Source organism: Chiroxiphia lanceolata, chromosome 10, assembly GCF_009829145.1.
Source record: "Chiroxiphia lanceolata isolate bChiLan1 chromosome 10, bChiLan1.pri, whole genome shotgun sequence".
Lineage (NCBI taxonomy): Eukaryota > Metazoa > Chordata > Aves > Passeriformes > Pipridae > Chiroxiphia > Chiroxiphia lanceolata.
In genome coordinates, this window is record NC_045646.1 from 23,187,025 (window position 1) to 23,207,913 (window position 20,889).

Sequence of the window (20,889 nt, forward strand, 5' to 3'; positions counted from 1 at the left end):
GCAGCCAAGAAGAGCTGGAGTACAGGCTATTCCTGCAATTAAGACAGCAGGAGGATATAACATTGTTAATGTACAAGAAATACATCCTATGGTAATGGATGGCAAAAAAGCACATACATGTATTCCTGAGCAGAGTTATATAGTTATATTTTCTGTAAAGCGAAAGACAAAACGGGAGAGTTTGTAGCCCCTCAGCAAGGGGACAAAAAAAAAAATCAGGATCCCACAATGCTCATACTATGAAATAGCCTGAGACAGAATAGGAGAGCTGTTGGAGTTTGTGAGAGGGGTGATGTGGCTTAGTCTGACACTACAGGAGAAGAGGAATCAGTTTGTCACTAAGACACTTGTCTGGAACTCGGGAGATCTCGATCCAGTTTTACACTTAAACTTGGAATGGTGTTGGTCAAGTGAACATTTTTGAAGTACTGTGCCTTAGTGAGCCTGCTAGAAACAAGCAGCACACCTGCTATGCTTTGCATGGTATGCCCAAAGGGCCTAAGTTGCTACTGCAGTTGTTCACACCTGCAAATGATATGAACAATTCACTGTTCATCTGGAATTGTGGTTCTGGAATTGAAAATGGTTACTAAAGCCACAGTGAAGTTAACGGGCTGTATCTTCTGCTCACATGCACAGAATTGAGGGTAATAATAACTGGGGTAACTTGTTTATGCCCGTAATGAATTCATTCAGTGCAATTAAAAAAAGCATAGTCGGCCACTTTGCAGGCCCTCTGAGGCTGAAGGTTAATAGGTACGTTCTGAGGGATGCTGGATGTGTACCTTCTTTCAGTGCTAAGTCTCCTCCTTGTGTGCTTTCCCCTTCAGTTGTTCGACCGGGAGCTGTGCATCAAACAGCTGCGATATTCGGGGATGATGGAGACCATCCAAATCAGGAAAGCTGGGTACCCAATTCGCTACACCTTTGAGGAGTTCTTTGAGAGATACAGGGTTCTCTTGCCATGGTCTCTTCGACAGCAGGTGTGTAAGCAAAAACCTGGTTTGAGGCTAATTTAACTTTTCCTTATGAGGCTTTAGTCTTTTCCACGGTAGAAAGTTCTTGGATTACTGCTGGCACAGTTGAGAGAGCTGTCATAGCTGCCATCAGGGAACTGTCACCACAGTAATTACAGCTAAATACTTACTCACTTGGGCCTTAGCTGAAAATGCACAGCTGTTTTTAGGTCCAGCTGTCATTGGCCTGCTCCATACAGACATCCCAGGCAGGATGTGCCTTCAGATGTTTCTTTTCTGTAATCACATACTTCTCAGGTCTCTGACATCCTCCTCACACTTGAACTCTGGAATGCTTGGCCATGCAGTCGTGTTCTTCCTTTTCCTGACCATTTGAGTTGAACCACTTTCATTCATTATACTGTCAGCCCAGAGGTCAGTAAGACCTCATCTCTTTCTGTTCTTCGCCCTTTGAAATGCAGGGCAGTAGATCCTTACATGTAGCACAGCTGCTGTGTTTCACAACCAAGCCCTAACATCATCATGCTTTTGCACATCAGCTGAAGAATGATGCTCGACAGAGCTGCATCAGCATCTCCGAGGCAGTGCTGGGCAAGGATGAAAGCTGGCAAGTTGGAAGGACCAAGATTTTCCTTAAAGTAAGTAAAAAGGACAGTTTTTTGTTCTTCTCCTGAAAGACTGGATGCCTCACAGTACAACTTGACCTGCTTGTGCAAGAGTGGTGACCTAGGAGGACTCGGTTGTCTTATAAACTCTCTTGAATCTGAAGCTGTATCTTTGTTCCTGAAGGCAAAATAATTCAATAGAGACAGTTTGGTGTAGGAGAGGCTGATCCTGTTCCTGTGTGCCAGCTTTGCAGCTGAAACAGTGCAGTGCAATGTACTGGAGCATAAAAAAGAATGGGATACCAGTACACTGTTGCAGGAAACCACCTTGCCTGTAGCATTCCCCCAGGTAAAACAGTCTGACTGCTTGTTTATGGCTATAGACAGACCAGGTGTGCTCAGGTGGCGTGTACTCGTCCTACTGAAGTCCCATAAATGCATTTTAATCACATTATGCTCCATCATGCTGATTTTGGGCCTCTTTCACACCATGTGCCCAGTTTGCAGAGGTCATAGGTGTGTCTGCTCACCTGGCATATCCACACTTTGTTTTAACAGGATCACCATGACACTGTGTTGGAGCTGCAACGCCAAAATATACTCACAGATAAGGTTCTTCTTATCCAGAAGGTGATGAGAGGATTGAAGGACAGGTCAGTGATCTTGTAAGAAGGAGGTCACTTTGGTTTGAAGCAGTTATCTTTGTGGTGCATCTTAATGCACTGTGTGCAGCATTTCTAAGTATGAAACGTACCAATCTACACCTTCCACCAGCCCTAAATTCCATGCTCATCATGTAAGAGTGCGCAGTGTATCTGTGCAGATTTTGCACAAGGGTTTGTTTTGGCTCAGTTTTTTTATTTTCACGATGCTTTTCAAAATGCGGGGCTGTGGCACATGCAGCTTATACGAAGAGGAAGGGTTGGAAGGAGGATTTGTTCTTAATATTTCTGGTAAATGGTAGACATCTCAAAAGCAGGAAATCCCCATGCAATCTGTGTCCTTCTCAGAGCTACAAGAATTCTCTTATTTAGGATGCTTCTTTCATACAAAACCTAGAAAAGAATCAGATAGAAATTAACTAGTCCTTCTCTTTGCTAAAGATGCATAATTCTTGCATTTTGTCTGGTTTTAGTCTGAAATATCTCCAGAAGGGCAATTTAGTCACTGTCAAGTAAATGTTTGTCCTCATTGAATGCTCTGTGTCATGATTTCTTCTTATTTACCTTGTATCCCCCCAGCCAGAACCATGATATAGGACTGAATCCTGGTTTAGTTTAGTAATATTCTTGACAGTAGAGAAGCAAGAACCAAAAAACATGACACAAATGCCCCAAAACTTCCCCCTTTTTTTTTCAGACTCTGCCTGCTATCTAGCAGAGTATCACCTCTCCCTAAAAGCCTCAACTTGCTTTTATTTTTAAACCATCAGAGCTATGAGCCAGCCTTGGTGTGACAGTTTGTACCATGGGAAGTTTGTCTTGCTCAGATGGGCTCCTTGTCCTGGCAGCAGGACACTGGGGAGCAAGTGGTTATTAGGTGGGAGAGCTAACTTGTCCAACCTTGATGTAAGAGGTTTTCAGTTCTTACAGAGCTATCTGACCACAGCAATGAATTTGGTCTGCAGTTGCTGTGAGTATTTTTGCAGGAAACAAGGCTGAGATCAGACTGGAGACGTCCCAGGAAAAAAGGAAAGAAATGCCACCTTCTTCTTTACTACTGTCATAAGAAACAACAGAGATAACCTATTGTTTGTCACCTCACATGTCTGTCTCCTTAGGAAGCAGTTCCTGAAACAGAGGAAGTCTGCTGTAGCTATTCAGTCAGCCTGGAGAGGCTACTGCTGCCGGAAGGACTTCAGAATGGTAAGATGAAGGTGTACACATATATATCTGTGTGTGTGTGTTTGTTTATCTACTATGCCCTGCCAGACTGAGTAGAGTATTAGGAATGAAGATATTCACAAGTGAAGGGAGGAGAGGCAAGATGGCAGGGTGTAAGGAAGGGTGTAAAGTCCAAGGAGGACTCTGGGACATCTCAGGGCTTGCTGAATTCTGCTTTCTGGTGAAATAGGACCCCTCCTCCAACTGCTTCTCTTGCGATTGCCACATCCATGGCTCCAAGGGTGTGACTTTGTTTGCTTGCTTCCATTCACTTGGCTTCATTTCTGCTCTGTTCCTTCCCTTGTCATAATCCCAGGCTATCACTGTCACTCTCTGGAGCCATTCCCTGAACAGATCCCCCAGATAACTCTGTATATCTAGTTTTAAAGTCGTATTACTGGCAGGAAATAAAGCTTAAAAGGTACCATTACATTAGCTGCTTCCAGTGCTGTATTAGGGAAGGTCCGAGATATACTGGAACGTGAAAAACAGACACCGTTGCAAGCTCAAAAAAACCAATATTTATTACCAAAAGGTGGCCAAGAAAACAAACAAACCCAAAAGGGAGGAAGGAGGAGAGAAATAAGCCCCAGTTACCCAGCTGTCACCCATAAACTTATCTTACTGACCTAGCAAAGCTATGATTACCTATAGCAGAAGCTACATCCTTGGAAAGTCAGTAAGTTCACAAACTGGCAGGTGTCCCTGCCAAGAGGCAACGCTGTCCTTAGTGTGAAGTTAACTGCCTCCAAGAAAGCACTCTCTGCCTTTTATACAATTAATTAAGTGGCCACAACTCCCCAGGTGTGGCCAGCACTGCCCAGCCTGAGGCCCTCAGTCCCACCTCCTGGTTATGTCAGTGCATCTCTTCTGCACATGCGTGAGAACTTCGGAAATCCCCTCACGCACACACAGAGTGTTTTGGGGGTCTTTCTTAATTGAGTCTGGGGCCAAGCCTTCCTCATCCTCCTCCTCAATTTCTCCTTCGAGCGACCGTGTAGGATAACTAGCCAATCATAGAATACCAATTAAAACAGTTTATACAAGAAGCTCTCTTCAAGGACAGCTTTCCCGTTTATCAGTGCTTGTTTTCCCATAACTTGGCAGGGAAAGACCAAAGCTTTCACAGGTGGCAGGGCCAAACACAGACCAAAAGTATCAGCATAAATTCACCCTGGTACAAGTGTCTTTATGCAGTTACTGAATTTTGTTGTCTTCTGCCCATCCCAGCTCACTGGCAGTCTCTCTGGTTTTGAAGTGACTCGCTGTCTCTCCCATCCCTCAGGCGATGCTGGGTTTCGGGCGCCTGCAGGCCCTGTACCGCAGCCGGCAGCTGGCCCAGCACTACGGGGCCACCCGGGCCCAGATCATCAGGCTCCAAGCCCGGTGCCGGGGTTACCTGGTGCGCCAGAAGGTGGCAGAGCAGAAGAAAGCTGTGTGTGTCATACAGGCATATGCGAGGGGCATGCTGGCTCGCCAGACCTACCAGAGGAGGAAGGGGGAGGTACGCTCACAGATAACTTGGGAACGCGTTGTTTCTGTGAAATTCCAGTCTCTCGAACAACAAGCGTTGTCGTAGCATAGCGCTGGGTGCGGATATTCATTTGGGGATATTTGATTTTGAGCTCTTGTCAAGCCCAAAAGCAGAGTGTTAGGCAGACTGAGCTTGTTTACATTTCCTTTATGTGATCATTATCATGGGGCAAAACTTCACTGATGCAGCTGAAGTGGTTTTGACAGAAGGCAGGAGAAAAGATGTGTGAATGTATCTCTCCTGCAAGGGGAGATCCATTTCTACAGAAAGGCCTGCTAATGGCACTCAGGGATCCATGAAGGGAATCCTAATGCAGTGTGTCTAGTTATGTGCTACCAGCCCTTGATGGTCCACAGCACATTGGAGGCCTCTCCATGACTTCCTTTATGTACTAATGCTGTATAAACAGGACAAAACCAGTTTGCAGATTTCTGCCTCTTCCCTAAAATGCCTGATCTAGAACTGAGTCCCTATTGGGAAAAAGTGCTCGTGTGGACAGCTTGTTAATGGCTGAAGGGACCTGGCTCAGCAGTTGTACAAATGGTCACAGAATGTTGTCCACAGAACAAGCTGGAAGCCAGGAATACCCACTTGGAGGAAGAGGAACGTCTCATCAAAGTCCTTGGACCAGTGAAAGCAACGGAAGAAGCTATGAGATTCCAAAAGGTAGGTATGTTGGTGGAAGAACACTGAGTGCTCTGTTCCTTGGCTAACATGAGAGCTTGCCCTTGCCTAGACCAGACCTGCAGACTTGTTCAAACATCTGAGCACTGCTATATTTTAAGAAAGAGAAAATGTAGTTGCAAACCTATGTGTAATAACACTTTGAAAATGGGACAAGCCAAACACATACACATTTCTGATTGCAGCATGAGCTGGCACGTTAGCCAAATATGCCCAATGCTACTACAACCCCCTGACACAAAACCTTTTTAAATTTTAAATCTTGCGGGGTTTTCTTCTGTTAGAAATTCCATGTTTTCCCTGTATTATCTCTTGTTGATAAAGTTCTTGAATAATTGCACATCATTATCAATAGGCCAACAGTCCATAAGGACAGCTGTAAGAGCAAGGCCCTGCTGCTGATGTGCCAGATCTTTGTGACTGCTTGACACAAGCAACATTTGATTTCCCATTCCACTACTGCAGTGGTAGGGCTGGACCTCACTGTCACACACCTTTGTAATAGTGTTTCATCTTCACACTCCTTCATTCTAACAGAATGATGTTCAAGTCATGCCTAACCTATTTCTATGTTTATTTCTATACCTGGCAACTCAGGAGAGAGAGGAGGACGAAGCAAGACAAAGGAGTAACACACCAACAAATCATGATGTTATCAGTGACCAAGAAATGGTGGACAAAATTTTTGGGTTTTTACCTTCTATGATTGGAGGCCAAGAAGGACAGGCTCCTCTGGGTTTTGAGGTACGGAGCTGCAGACTGGTAATGACTCGTGCTTATCCCTTGTGTAAGTCCATTGACTGCTGGAATTCCATCAGTGGTCAGTTCTGTTTAATGAACTTCTGTACAGTGAAAGAATCACCCAAATTAGTCATCCAGACAGTCGCTGTGACATCTGCTTTCAGAGGTCAGTTCCCAACCGTTTTGGTCACATGCATTTTGAGAACTATATAGCTTCTAACTGCAGATTTGTTTCTTTGGCACAGCCTATTACACTCTGGAGTTTAAGCCATAAGTTGCCCAGAGTGGTTACATTTTATTTAAGACTCTTTAAAAGCCTTTTGGTTCATTATAACCTCTAATTAGCGTCCAGAGAAAAAGTCACACACTATTTTCTAAGAGAAATACTTTAAATTTAATGAGAAGATATTTTGGCAAAAGGAGTAAAATACAACCAAAAAAAAGCATTTCACTACAACACAGTACAAAAACCCATTCTACAGAATCAATATACTAGCTGTAGTAAAACACAATTAATTGGTTTTAAGTTACCCACAAGAGAAGGAAAAGAAGAAAACAGATTAAAAGAGTAAAGAAAAAGGGATGAAAGAGAGAAGTAGAGAGGGAAAGTGGTCACATGGTCAGGCAGCAGGAGAAGAAAAAGAGAGAGAAAAAAGGAAAAATAGTTACCAACTAGATTTGATGGTTCCCATGGTTCAGGTTGGTGATTTTCTGCCTGAAAGCTGGAAGTTCATAACCCAAGTTATCCCATGTTCTTAAAAGCAAAACTTGGTCTATACTAGTCCTGACAGCTGTAGATGATGGAATTGCGTAGGGAGAGGTGGGCAAAATAGAATGGTCTTAGTGCAGGATATGAACAGTGAGGTAACACCTGGATTTTCCATCAGCAATATTGTTGCTGAGGACCAAGACAGGAAGGCCATATGAAATGGATGTATCTCAGAAGGAGATACAGGGCTGTACAAGCTCTGAGTCCAAATGATCTGTTGGTAGCAGCTGTAAATGGCTTTGTGGTTAGCTGGAAAGGAGGACCTGTGGCCAAGAAAAAAACCCCAAAACCAAACATAAGAATATCAGAGTTCAGGGAAAGAAAATATGCTTCTTCCTCATGTTCTGCACAGGACTTGGAAACAAAGCCTAACAAGCTGGAGGAGGTGGACCTGGACATGCTTCCCATGAGTGTGGAGCTCGAAGAGGAAGCAGATGGCTTGGAAGAGTACACCTTCCCCAAGTTTGCAGCTACTTATTTCCAGGGGTCTTCTACACATACACATATCCGGAGACAGCTACGGCACCCGCTACTCTACCATGATGACAGGGACAATGTCCTGGTATCTTGCTCCTTCTTCTTGTTGAACCTGCTCTGTCCACAGCCCTAGCTTTACAGCTCCCCTCATCCTTGGGTCCCCTGCCTCTGGCACAGCCCTGGGAGCCAGAGACTCTAGAGCCAAGCTGATAGTCTTAAGCACTTGTACGAAAAATAACAGTTCTCATTGGCATTTTTTGGCACTTTGCAGGCAGGCACTTCCCACAAACACCTGCCCAACACAGGATCTCTAGTTACCTTCAGTCTACCCAAAGAGGGAACTCAGAGGTTTGTTTTGACTTCTCCAGAAGTTACCCTTCGGGGGCAAAAATGGACCAGAGAGAAGAAGCACCAGAGCTCACCCATTTCTCTGCCCTTGTTAGGGTTGCTGCTCTGTGAGTTAGGACAGAAGGGGGAGGGCCAGGCATCCAATATCCTGTTGAACCAGAGGGGGACTAAGGAGGGTGTTTTCCTTGATGCTAAGCAGCCTTGCAGAATTGAGGATCCCACGTGTCAAGAACTTCGCTATTACTTGGCTTTCTAGTTCTGGGCATGAGGGCTCCTGGAAGAGTCCACTCCACTGCCCAGGTGGGTAAATGCAGGGTGCAGTTCAGCCAAGGTTTCTCCACCTCACTCCAGCCACAGCACACCTGCAAGGTGCCAGTAAAGGGAATGGTGAGGGCTCAGCAACCACAGAGCAAATCTGATATTCTCACCAGAGCTGTACCCTCTTCCTTTAGCATTAAAGTGTTGTGAGTGTTGCTCTCATGTTGTTTGACACGAAACTAAACTCCTCGTGTAAGCAGCAGGAGGAGATGGGAATTTTAACAACTTGGACTGGGTAAAGGAAGGAAATGCTCTTATCTAAACAGGCAGAAATGGCATGAGGCATTGGTTCTCTTGAAGGTGTCTGATTTTGCTTTCTGCTACTACAGGCTTCTCTAGTTGTGTGGGTGATCATCCTGAGGTTCATGGGGGACCTGCCAGAGCCAGCAATGTTTGCCAAGAATGCCACCACCAAGAGCAGCTCCGTGATGACACAGATATATGACACACTTGGCAGAAAAAACCAGGTCCAGTTGAAGAATGACAGCCCGAATATGGTGAGAGAAGCAGGCTATGTTTGTGTTTTCATTTGCTTTTCTTGGTTTCTGTGCTGTTCTACCAAGAGTGAGAAAAGCAAAGGAACCCTTTCATGCTAGTGTACTTGAAATGCTACAAGTACAGTAGGGCTCCAGTTAGTCCTGGCAGGACACTGCAGCTCCTTCTGGCAGGAGAGGACAAAACAAAAACATCTTCACTTGAGCATTTTTCTGTCCTTAATGAATCATTCTTGCTGTGCACTGAACTAATTTCCTATAGTGGTAATGTCTGTTGCAGAGAGAAGGCAGAAGGGATAACAAAATTTTGAAGGGGATCTCATCCCTGAAGCTGAAACGGTCATCCAAGCTGACAGGGAAGGTAAGAGGTGGAAATAAATTGCTTCCTTTTCTTCTTGCCTGGAACCCTATCTCCACCTTCTGACAGATGTTATGTGACAGCAACCTCCCAGCTGGGAACTTGTTCCCCTGAGAAGCCAGTGCAGCCCTATGTGGGATACTTGGTGCAGTATTCTTTGGAAATGATCCCCATGGGCAATGCTGTCATCCATACTCTGGCAGAGAACACAGGGAACATTTTATTATTGAGAACTGCTGGCATTGCACAACAGTTTGCCCAAAGCCCTGAACAGACTGAGAACTACCATGTGCTTAGGGCTGTACAGGACAGTACAAGAAAGTTCTCCAAGCCAGTGATAGTGTTGTAACAGTGCATTTAAGGAGTTACCTGGAGACAGAAGGGGGGAATGTGGCCTGGCTCTAACTGCTCCTGCACTGAGCAGACAGCAGTTTAGCCAGAAAGATAGGAGTGTCTCTCATTTCTGAGAGAGCTGCCTGCTAAGAGGGGGGGTTTCTAGAACACTCTGGGGTTCTACTTGCTTTTCTTCAGGTGACAGACCAGCTGCAAAGTGGAGAAGAGGCTTTCCAAGAGGACACCTCGATCTCTGAGAGACCTATGTCCAACCTAGAAAAAGTGCACTTCATTATTGGCAATGCAATCCTGCGTCCTGCCATCAGGTAGGAAGTTTGTACCTCCTTCCTAGGACTAGATGCCCATTACATGAAGGAAATCCAGCATTCCCTTTCCACAGTCCTGGAGAATGACTCCTTTATTGTTTTTCCCAGTATTTTCATGTTGCAGTTTAGGCCAGCTGCCTTCATGTATGACCTTCTGAATATCCCACAGGTGTGGAATGGGGCAGAGCTCAGGGCTGTAACCCAATAACATCTGGTGGAACATAGCCCTAGGATGAGGGAGAAGAGTCACTCAGAAGAGTAAGAAATATGGAGTTAATGGATGAGAGGTTTCCCAATAGCCTATTGCTGAGTCCTCAAGCAATGTCCCCAAATCAGAGACAGCAGAAGGTCTGGATTGCTGAGTGTATCAGCCACTAAGAAGAAATCCTGTCCACAAGCAGTGTGAGGCTGGACCTTAGGCCAAGCATGGTGTGAGGATAAGACACAAGCTGGTTGGTCCTGGCCTGACCCCATGAATCCTCTCCTCTGTTTTAGCTTAAGTAACATTTTTCTGTAACAAAGCTCACAAGCACAGGCCCTGCCTTGACCTCAGTCATGGGCTGCTTTCCTCTCTACACCGTGGCTTTGTTTCAGTCAAGACACTCCCTGAAGCAGATTCTCAGCTGGAAAAATTGCCTTCAGTCCATGTATCATAACAACCACAGGCTAAGTACCTATCCCCTTGCCCCGTGTTTCATCATATGTTCTATCAGGGAACCAAAAACTTATCCAACTTATGTCCTCCCACATCAGATTTGCCAGATGTGTGTTGCAAGAGTCAAGAAAAATTAAGATGATTTTTTAAAAGAAGTTTGGTCTGTATACAGATTTTTGAATCTGTTTCCCATACTTCCTTGCTGCAGGCAATTTGCATTTTCAGAAGCTCACTCTGAAGTGCCTGTCCAAGGATTCACTCCAAGTTTGTATATAAATATATATACAAAAAAAACCAAAAAATTAATCAGAGTGTCCCACCATCCTTATCCCCAGATCCACCTAGGAGCAGACAGACAAAAGCCAAGGTACAAGCCACATGCTCTAGGAGAGCTTGTGGGACAGCAATGCCATTTCCTAGCTGGATGACCCAGCAGTTGTTACCCCTGCACAGTACCCCTGCTTGTCACAGGAGGTACCCCAGCATGGGAATTATTGCACTTAAACTGCTTGAGGAAGAAGGGGTGGCAAAGGGCCCTGAGCATATCTTGAGCCTTTTCCATGACCAAGTTATTTCCTGTGGTGCATCACGGGTGGTATCCCAGCTAGCACAGTTAAATCTAGCTCAGTTAAATCTAGCATGACTTCATCATGCTGCAACTGCACCATGCTTGCAGTGGAAACGTAGCCAAAGACAGCTGAAAGGCAGTGAATCATTATCTGTTGCTCTCCCATATTTCATTACAGAGATGAGATTTATTGCCAGATTTGCAAACAACTCACTGAAAACAGCAACAGGAGCAGCTACGCTCGCGGCTGGATCCTTCTGTCCCTTTGCCTTGGCTGCTTCCCTCCCTCAGACACCTTTGTGAAGGTACACTGCTAACCTTTCCAACAGCACCTCACGTGCCTGAGCTCAGCTGGGGTCTTGTGTATTTTGATGTTTTGATGCTGACAACCACACAAAATGTTTGGCTGCCACAGCAGCTGGTGCTGTGGTTTCAGCAGATACTTTCTCATCTCATATCCTTATATGAGAATTTAAATAAATTATTGCTGCATTCACGTTTAATTTTTTTTCAATCCATGTCATACAGGTTGGATTCTGGTTTTCATCACAGCTCTCATTTTAGATCTCTAATCTGCAAAGAATCTGGCAAATTTTAACCTCTCCGATTCTACCTTTCCAACATTTAAAAGGTGTCTCCAGTTTAGTGATTAAATATACTCAGGAGGCCAGTATAAAATCACCCCTCATATTTTACCAATTCTTCCCCTACATTTCCAAGCCCTAAAAAATCCAGTAGAGATCTGACCTTTTCTTAAATCATGCATTTCCAAGTTTCATCATCATCATCATGGCTGGGCTTCATGAATGAAGATTTGGGATTTCCGAGTTTAAATGGATGATAAATCCACTTCACCACAGGATAAAAACCCAACCTGTGGCTCCAACTTGATATCAGCCTTCCTCCTAGATTTCAAAGACAAACAGGATCCATGGATGTGCCTGAAAATTCAGCCTTGCTTTACTGACACCCTAGTTCAAATGATTAATATAATCATAAATGCTGCTAAATGGACACTATTTGTAACAAACCAAACACATCATATTTTGATACCAGGCTTCATCCAATGACTCTGAACTGTGCAGAATTCATAAAAGACATGACCTCTAGGAATTCTTAATCATTAAAATAGCTGGGTAAATGCCCATGCTTGCACTAAAAACAGATATGCAAATACCAGTCTGTGTCACCCAAGAGCCATACAGTCTCCAAAAGCTCAGTTTATCCAATTCTTCCCTTCCAAAGTCCAATCTTAATCATGGACTTCAGCTACTGATATTGCCAGAGAACTTGATAAAACTGAAAGTATCAGTCATTGTCAGTTTTAACCTGCAATTAACTCTCTTCCCAGCACTGTTCATACAGACTTCAGTTGAAGAGTTAGTTGCTCTAAGCTAATCATAGCATAAAGTCTCCCCTGTCTAATATTTTTCACATAATTAAACAAGTGAATAGACTGACACAAGTCTTGCCCTCGGGACTGAAAGCTCTGAAGAACGAGTGAAAACCAAGTGTCTCAAACCTCCTTTTTGAAAACACTAATTCCAACTCCAACCTTTAGTGCTGTCTGATGAACCGAAAGCTAACGGATCTCTCTAATCTAGTGTGTCAGCTACAACAGGCTTGTAACGTTTTTAGAGGATCAGTGTTTCCTAACTGTCTCTCGTGCTCTGTGCACACAGTACCTGTTGAACTTCATCCACCACGGGCCCGCGGGCTACGCTCCTTATTGTGCCGAGCGCCTCAGACGCACCTACGTCAACGGGGCGCGGACGGAGCCGCCCAGCTGGCTGGAGCTGCAGGTACCACCTCCCTCTTTGCCTCCTTATATCCATCTGTGACATTTTATACTGCTCTGCATTTGCTAACCTGTGCTAACAGATCTTCCTTAATCCAGTCACGGAAATCAATCGCGCAAGGGGATTGAAAACCAGCTGCCTTGGCCTGGGCAGTTTCTTGGATACGCCTCTTCTGGCTGTTCAGTTAGCCTAAATTCAGTAAAGGATGTAAGTTAAAAGCTGCAACACATGATCTGGAGGGAGATACTTCCATCCACTCAGGAGCCACAGGCCAGAAACGACCTCCTGAGGGAAGCTCTTACCATCACTTTCGGAAAAAACTGAGCAGGGCTTATGCTTTTAAAATGGAGAGGAGTTTGATGGGGCTATATTGTCCTCCTCTTCCTTTAAATGTCATCCTAGTAATTGTAAGTCACACGCTCCCTCTTCAAGGAAAAGCCTCAGTTCAATTCCTTCCTAAATCTCAGTGACTCTGTTGCCTAACACACATCTTCTCGGGCAAACTACTCGATTCAGGCCATCTCTCCACTGATGTGTGCAAGGCTGTTCCCAAAAGTCATCAGGACAACAATGGCTCATGAAAAGTCTATCAGTCCACACTGTTGTGTGATAATGACCTCTCCTGAGGAGAGAACTTGAGTCCAGTGCTGCTCCAGGGATGTAATTTATATTTCAGACTCACTGTGCATTGAAGAAACTGTGTGGGTTTTGGAGATTCACTTTTAGATTGTTGAGTGCGTAGTACAGTGTGTGGAGCTCAAATCTAAATGCCTTCTTCATTCTTCAGAGAAAAGTTAGCTTTGCCCCTAATTTTTTTCTCTCATTTCATTCTGACTTACAGGCAACAAAGCAGAAGAAACCCATTATGTTTAATGTCACCCTCATGAACGGCCAAAGCATCACTGTCCCTGCAGACTCTGCTTCCATTGCCAAAGAGATCTGTCAGTTCATAGCAGACAAAACCAAATTGAAGGATGCCTTTGGTTTTTCACTCTACATCGCTGTGTTTGACAAGGTAAAGTGTAGAAAAATAGAATGAAAGCTCCCTTCTCTTTCTGTGGAGTTGCTGCTGCCCACCCAGCCTCACTGAGGACTCCCTCTGACTTCTGGAGCACCCTCAACCCAGTCCTGAACTCAGACCAAATCAGTTCTGAATCCCAGCTGGATCTCAGGACCTGATAATCCTATTCTGCCTGTCTGCTGGCTCACCACTTAGCAATTCCTGCTGCAGCCCTGTAGGGTTTCCTTTGCCAGGTCACACAACGGACTAATAAAAATACATCCACTCACCACATACAACTTGCACACCCACCTGCTTATGTTTTCAGAGGTTTTCCCGCTGTCGGGAGACCAGGAGCTTGGTGCCTGTTGTCCTTCCCTCAGCCCCAGGGCAGGCAAGCCAGTAATGCAGTGTCCCTTTGTGGCAGGTGTGGTCGCTGGGCGGGGGCCGGGATCACGTCCTGGATGCCATCTCCCAGTGTGAGCAGCTGGTGAGGGAGCGGGGCACCCACGAGCGCCACGCGCCCTGGCGCCTCTACTTCCGCAAGGAGATCTTCACCCCCTGGCACAACTCCCAGGAGGATCCTGTCAGCACGGATCTCATTTACCACCAAGTCATTCGCGGCGTCCGGTTTGGGGAGTACCGCTGTGAGAAGGTGGGTCTCCCCATTTATCCCCGAAAGAGTCAGAACTGTATTAACACTTCCCACGTTAAAAAAGCATGAAGACGAACTAAGTTTGCAGTGGATATGGACAGTCCTTCCCTTCTTAGCGAACAATTCCTGTCCAGGTCATTGGGCCAGATGTCACACAAAATACTCTAATCAGTATTTTTCCCTTCCCTGCAACTTTCAGTTTATGTGGCAGCAGGAGGCGTGTCCAAAGGGGCAAACTGGGTCTTATTCTAAAATATCTTTGCTAATAATTTCTCTGATGCTATGATTGTGTGAAGTTCACCCCTCCTTATACTGGATGACTCTTAAGAGTTTTCTAGACAAAAATGGAGAAAACCCCATTCCTAAACTGGCTTCAAGGTTGAATGAGGCTATCTGGCCTTTTTGACATCTTTCTAGGCCTCTTTTAATGGATTAATTGTTTCAGGAGGAGGATTTGGTGGAAATAGGTGCAAAATATTGTTATATCCAATTTGGAGATTCCATCCACAATGAACTTGTGCAGAAGGTGCTCCATGACTGTATCCCAGTGAAACAGCTGAAGTCCAAGCCCCTGGAAAAGTGGGTGAGCCTTATAACCTATGCACATGCTAAGGTAAGAGGTTTGTCTGGCAGTGCTGGGTAACCACTCTTGAGCACCAGCTTCTGCTTCTTTTACCATTTCCATTTACGAATAGTCTGTGGGGGGAAGAATGAAAACCAGCTCAGTTCGTATATCCCAAATAGTTTGTCAGGGCTGGGGCAGCAGAGAACCTTTCCACTCACTCTTCCACTTAAGACTCAGCAGGGGGGCAGAATGAAAAAATACATTTAAATCTCTGAATAGATTAGCTTTTAAGGCAACCAAGTCAGGATGAATGTGGGATGGAATATTGGTTTTGATCTAGAAATGGATTACCTGAATTATTTCCATGGCACCCAAAGTGTGTTAGACTCTAAACAGGTAAGTCAGTGTGGACTGGGGGGAAATTTGGAATCTGCATGCCTGTGGGCAGTCTTAGCTGCATGTGGCTTGGGCCTCTGGAGACTGTTCCTGATTTACTTACGCCAGGTAGCCTTGGCACCTGTGACAGCAGAGGGTTGTTGGGAATCTCTGGGATCAGGCTTGCTCTTTATTGTCTGCAGATCATGCAAACCACATTTTACTGAGAAAACCTCGAGTGTGTTTTTATCCTGCAGGCCCCATACACACAGGACCGTCTCTCCTCTCAGACTGTGAAGGAGCAACTTGTAGATTTTGCTCGCTTTCACTGGCCTTTGCTTTTTTCCCGATTCTTTGAAGTCACTAAGTTTTCAGGTAATACCTGGAGCCTGGGAAGTAGAGGACAGCTGTAAGATCAATAGAAGACAACTTGTATAGCATTGATAAGGATCTTTTTCTGTATTTTCAGGGCCCAGCTTGCCTAAGAACCACTTCATCGTTGCTATAAATTGGAAAGGTATCTGCTTCTTGGATGAGTCAGAAAAGCGGCTCCTTGAGCTGACCTTCCCAGAGATAACTGGCATCCACACCAACAGGTGAAGGCCTCAGAAAGACAATATCTGCAGAAGGCATCTTTTCCATACTCAGAAAGCATCTACTTTCTCTGCCATCTCCTTAGATGATTTGATCTGTGCCTGGAAAGGTGGCTTAGCCTAGGTCTGGGAAAAAGAAAGGGAAAGCTTCTGAGAAGCCTATAAAGGAAATACTGAAATGGTTAGATCCTTCCAGCTGATGGAAGGTGATCCTCCTCAGTCAAAAAGGTGTAAGGAAGCACAGATAAGCATAAAGACAAGAACAGCCCAAATAACTGACATCGTTAAGCCACTGTCTGCTGTGCATGCTGGGAGTTCATTTACTTCTCAGGTGTCATGGACCTGAACAGGATAACGAGGGAAAGAGGATAACCACTGGCTAGCTCAGGGCACACATCCCTGTGTCACTCAGAGAAAAGGGTCTTACATACATGAAAAAAAACCCCTGTGAGGACCTTCAGAGATTCACTTAGCTGCCTGGTTACTCCAAAAGAAGGATGTTCGTTTGTCTATAATGAAGCACTTTTGTACAAAACATGGTGGAGTCCAGAGTAAAGCTGAACCACTTCCGACCTTCACACCTACCAGTTCATGGGAGGGCAAATTAAGAGCTCCCGATACTCGCTGTAAGGGAGTTATCTGCAAGGAGCCTTGGCTGTGTTTGCAGATGGGTCTCTAAGCTTTTCAGATGCTCTGGTAACAAATTGTTCATTAATACATAGGGCAGTGAAGTCATTCGGACAGAGCTGCACACTCATCACACTTCGTGCTGAGGAGTTTGTCCTGACATCCGTAAACAGCGTTGCCATTGCTGAACTGGTGGTGACATTCCTGGAAGGACTGAAGAAAAGATCACCATTTGCTGTGGCAATGCAAGAGAAAAAATCCCAGGGTAAGTCTTACAACTTTTCTACAGGGTGGGGAAGAAATCTGAATTGTTGAAGGTGCTCACAGAGGGCAGGAAGAACTTCAGCAACAGTCCCTCTGCTCCAGGAGGGATGCCTCAGCACAGCAGTGCAGAGCACAAGGAAATTTGTATTTGCATACAAATCACCTTTTCTTCCTCCTTCTACCTCTTTGCATATTTTATTTAGATAGTACAGTGTCCAAAAACTCAGCTTGGTTATAGTAGGAAGTTGGATCTGGGCTTCCTGGAAATATTTTACAGAAGAGTTTCACAGAGGCAGTAAACTGGAATTTTCTGTGGAATACAGTTGGCTCAAACAGACATGAGAGGTTTAAGATGTAAATATTAACTTCAGCTACTTAAACTACTGAGTTTCTCTTCATGCTTTGCTGCCAGTCTAGACACAAAGTCAGCATCCAAGTGAATCAAATGGAGTTTTACCATTGCCCTGAGTGGATCAAAATCAGGCCGTCAGAGGAAACTAAAGTGATATCTCTGAAGTTTTACTGTGTAATTAGCCCTATTTATAGAAATCACTTTCTATTGCTAACTGAATTTAGGCCTTCAAGATACAGTTCCCTTGTCTTTCCTGTTACAATCCCTTTGCATTTTCTTGGACTGTCAAGTCGGAACAGTACTCCCTTATTCTGTCTTCCAGAAGACCCTGGCATCCTGTCCTTCAAGAAGGGAGACTTGCTAATCTTCACTGAAGACAAAAGGCTGGATGAAGACTCTGGCTGGATCCATGCCCAGAATGAAAGGACAGGCAAAACAGGGAATGTATTTTTGGAAGACATCTACATCATTCCTTCTCTCACAAAACCCTCTAGTCAAGTGCTGGTAAGAAAAGCTAAGCATTCTCTGTGAAGAAACTGGAAGATAAATGATAATAACAATGTTAAATATGATTAAATTTATAGCTGGAAGATAATTGTTCCTCCAAAGTCAGACAAGTTCTATACCTCCCATTGAAACAAAGCACTTCATTCTGTGCTAAACCTAAACCTAGCCCAGACTCTAAGGACATGGCTGCAATTGCACAAAAGCAACAATTTTTTAAAAAACACCCAGTTTGTTCACCATGGGAGATTTCAGTGCTTGGAACTGGTAGCAATTAGTGGATATGGGTGTGCAGTTGAATTTCCCTGCATTCACACTGGGTTGAGTGGTGATCACATTATGCCTCAGGGGAAGCTCTGAGTGCAGCAAGCTACTTTAAAAGAATATGATCTTTGAGGGAGTCAAGGTTTGCCATCGATCCCTCTGCTAACAATTTTGTCTTCAGTTTTGGCGATTCAGTATGTTGGATACTGTGCTAACAGGTAAAAAGCAGAAAAACTGGGGACAAAATACACTGGTGATAAACAGGTGCATCATAAAATGTGTCGTGCTTCGGAAAGTCACATACATTTTGATGTGTACTACTGTTGAGTCTGTGGAAATTGCTCTTAAGTCAACTGTTCCCAGGTCTTTCTTGAGTCTCTGGAGATGTTGCTTTGGGGACAGGTCTTGGGCAGCACAGAGTACTACCTGTGCACATATGCTAAGTGACACCCGACAACCTGTGCAGAGACCTGTCCCCATGTGACATCTCTATGTGGCTGTGTCATTACAGAGTTTGCTGATGATGTCACCAGACCAGAGGAGGACAGCTTCACAGAACTCCTTCATGGAGGAACCTGATGAAGAGGATGTCAAAGTGAAGCCTTACACCCTGGAGGAGTTCTCCTATGAACACTTCAGGTGAAGCTCTCTGTGTAGTGTACGCCCTAGGAAAGTTCTTATTGATCAGTGATCCTTAAAGCCTAGGATGGAATGGCATTTCCCATCTCTGAGTGGGTTTCTTCTCTTTGTTCCCTGTAATTGTGACTTTGGATGTGCAGAGATTCTGGTACATGGTCTATTATATCTTAAGTCTGATCTATTATATCCCCAGCTGCAGTCACTTCTTCCCAGCAGGCCCTATTCTTAGTTCTCACCCCTTCTTCAGCAAGGGTACACAACATTTCAGGCCTCAGAGAGAAGGAGAAAATTAGTTTTCTAAAACCTTTCTTCTTTTTGCAAACCTTCTCCCTTCTGGATATACAGGAAACTACATTTTCTTGCTCTCGCTCACCTACAGAATCAAAGGAGATATGAGATCAATGTCTTGGGAAAGAACATGTCTAGAGATATGACTTTGTGATAATGACCTGCTATGTTCCCAGCAATACTGATCCAGTAATGTTGTATTGCCTGCACTTGTCTTCATTCAGGACTCCTGAGAAGGAATCCATCAGCAAAGCTGTTCTCCAGAAATCCCGTGGGCGCAGTCAACTGTGGGCACACTCTAAGGAGCCCCTGAAACAGCCGTTGCTGAAGAGAGCGTGCACAGACCCTGATCTTCGGGATTTGGCCTGTCAGGCCTTCATTGATATCCTTTCTCCCCTCTCTTTGGAACCTCAGAACACTCAGGGGAAGGAAAGGCTCGCTGCCTCCACTAAACTTGCCTCTATTGCCATACCTTAACTGCATTACAGGGCATACATTCACATAAAGGTGGGATGTATCAAATCTGTGTCCTTTGCCTACAGAGGAAAGGTTCCTATTCCCTCCCAGTGCTCCACAGCTCCTGATGGCTCACTTAACTGGGAATGTGGCTTTAGGAGAGAGTGAGACTTACTGCATATGCCCAGAGCAAGCAGCTAACACAGTACAAATCACAGCCAAGCAGTGACTGCTGCATAGGGAAAGGGGGTAGGGGACAGGCAGGGAGCATGCTCCAGACCTTCCTCCCAGAATTTGCCACTTAGACATCAAAAGATCCCCAACGTGTTAGGATCCAGATAAAACTTCCCATTTGCCTTCCAAAATTGGCCTGCTTTTCTCCTTAACAGCACATTCACCCATCATGAAGTTCATGGGAGACTATCCCTCCAAACAGGCACACTCCTCCGTGGAAGTCACTGACCAGATATTTGTGGCAGCCATCCAGGAGGAGGTCCTGCGGGATGAGATTTACTGTCAGATTATGAAGCAACTGACTGAGAACAGGAACAGGTATTCCCCTGGGTGCAAACACCCTGCTCCTCGCAGAGCCAGGCCTCAAGAGCAGGTGGGGATCAGGAACAGAGGGGAAGGATGGTTGGAGTGACACTTTCCCTTTTGCCAGGCAGTGCTGTGGGACTCACCTTTGTGGAGCACTCGGGACCCCTGCCTGGCAGTGAGAGGCCACAGAACACCATTCATCTGCCCTGAGCTGCTGCTTTGCTCCCATCAGCATTCCATACTCCTGTCTGTGCAGCACAGTGTGAGGCAGGCAAGGTGTTTCTGAGGCTCTCTTGCTCCCAGGGCAGTCTGTGCAGAAAATATGGCACTGCATAGTCCTTGCATCCCATCAGTGACTGCCCTGCTGACCCTCCATTTAAGTTTCCCAATGGCAGCATTTCCCTTCACAAGCACATAGTTCACACTAGATTTTTACCACCAGTGAATAAATACTTTTGTTATATTAATTAGGTTACACAACTGCCTTGCAGAACAGATTGGTTTCACAGGCCTCTGCCCACATAAAGTCTCTGAAACAGGCTGGTGTTTTCTTCCCCACTCACAAAATGAGAATTTGACCTACTTCCAGGGGAAATCAATTGCCAAAAGAAGCTTAAAATCATACTAATTATTAACAAAATGGTTTGTCTGTTTCTGGCTGCATTGTGTCACTGCAAAAGTTATAGAAGGAGCTTCCATTTATTAATTTTCTTTCTTACTGTTCCACAAGTATTACTCCTAGTGGAACCTTTACCATGTTTGTAATCATTGACTGTTACATTTCCTTGCAGGCAGTAAATCTTAGAGGCTATTTAATGCATAGTCTGTAACCATGGTGCCAGAGCCAGGCCTGATGTGCTCCACCAATTTAGTCGCTGTTTAGAGCGGGATCACTGAT

At 44.9% G+C, this 20,889-nt stretch overlaps 2 protein-coding genes and 1 long non-coding RNA gene across 5 annotated transcripts in view; 1 reads left to right on the forward strand and 2 right to left on the reverse strand.

The window, feature by feature from the left end:
* MYO7B (myosin VIIB) overlaps positions 1-20,889 on the forward strand; it is a 51,057-nt gene that overhangs the window by 19,268 nt on the left and 10,900 nt on the right. The window contains exons 17-39 of one of the 3 annotated variants that reach the window (XM_032697323.1): positions 831-983; positions 1,517-1,615; positions 2,141-2,235; positions 3,363-3,447; positions 4,751-4,969; positions 5,564-5,665; positions 6,281-6,427; positions 7,546-7,755; positions 8,666-8,833; positions 9,111-9,191; positions 9,720-9,847; positions 11,249-11,375; positions 12,753-12,872; positions 13,711-13,884; positions 14,297-14,524; positions 14,970-15,137; positions 15,722-15,839; positions 15,934-16,060; positions 16,780-16,949; positions 17,623-17,804; positions 18,580-18,707; positions 19,220-19,377; positions 19,850-20,003. In XM_032697323.1, the coding sequence (XP_032553214.1) occupies positions 831-983; positions 1,517-1,615; positions 2,141-2,235; positions 3,363-3,447; positions 4,751-4,969; positions 5,564-5,665; positions 6,281-6,427; positions 7,546-7,755; positions 8,666-8,833; positions 9,111-9,191; positions 9,720-9,847; positions 11,249-11,375; positions 12,753-12,872; positions 13,711-13,884; positions 14,297-14,524; positions 14,970-15,137; positions 15,722-15,839; positions 15,934-16,060; positions 16,780-16,949; positions 17,623-17,804; positions 18,580-18,707; positions 19,220-19,377; positions 19,850-20,003 (3,341 nt within the window). The remainder of the gene's footprint in view (positions 1-830; positions 984-1,516; positions 1,616-2,140; positions 2,236-3,362; positions 3,448-4,750; positions 4,970-5,563; positions 5,666-6,280; positions 6,428-7,545; positions 7,756-8,665; positions 8,834-9,110; positions 9,192-9,719; positions 9,848-11,248; positions 11,376-12,752; positions 12,873-13,710; positions 13,885-14,296; positions 14,525-14,969; positions 15,138-15,721; positions 15,840-15,933; positions 16,061-16,779; positions 16,950-17,622; positions 17,805-18,579; positions 18,708-19,219; positions 19,378-19,849; positions 20,004-20,889) is intronic. The other 2 variants (XM_032697324.1, XM_032697325.1) reach the window with 2 other exon arrangements.
* LOC116791418 lies at positions 6,290-15,215 on the reverse strand. Its single transcript, XR_004358740.1, has 3 exons — positions 14,182-15,215; positions 12,940-13,058; positions 6,290-6,525 (listed from the first exon to the last, which is right to left on the reverse strand). It is a non-coding gene; the product is annotated as an uncharacterized LOC116791418 (long non-coding RNA).
* The window catches only part of LIMS2 (LIM zinc finger domain containing 2), a 45,454-nt gene continuing 44,391 nt past the window's right edge, over positions 19,827-20,889 (reverse strand). The window contains exons 10-11 of the transcript XR_004358739.1: positions 20,135-20,300; positions 19,827-19,947 (exon numbers count right to left, since the gene is read on the reverse strand). The gene's annotated coding sequence lies outside the window, so the exon portion shown is untranslated. The remainder of the gene's footprint in view (positions 19,948-20,134; positions 20,301-20,889) is intronic.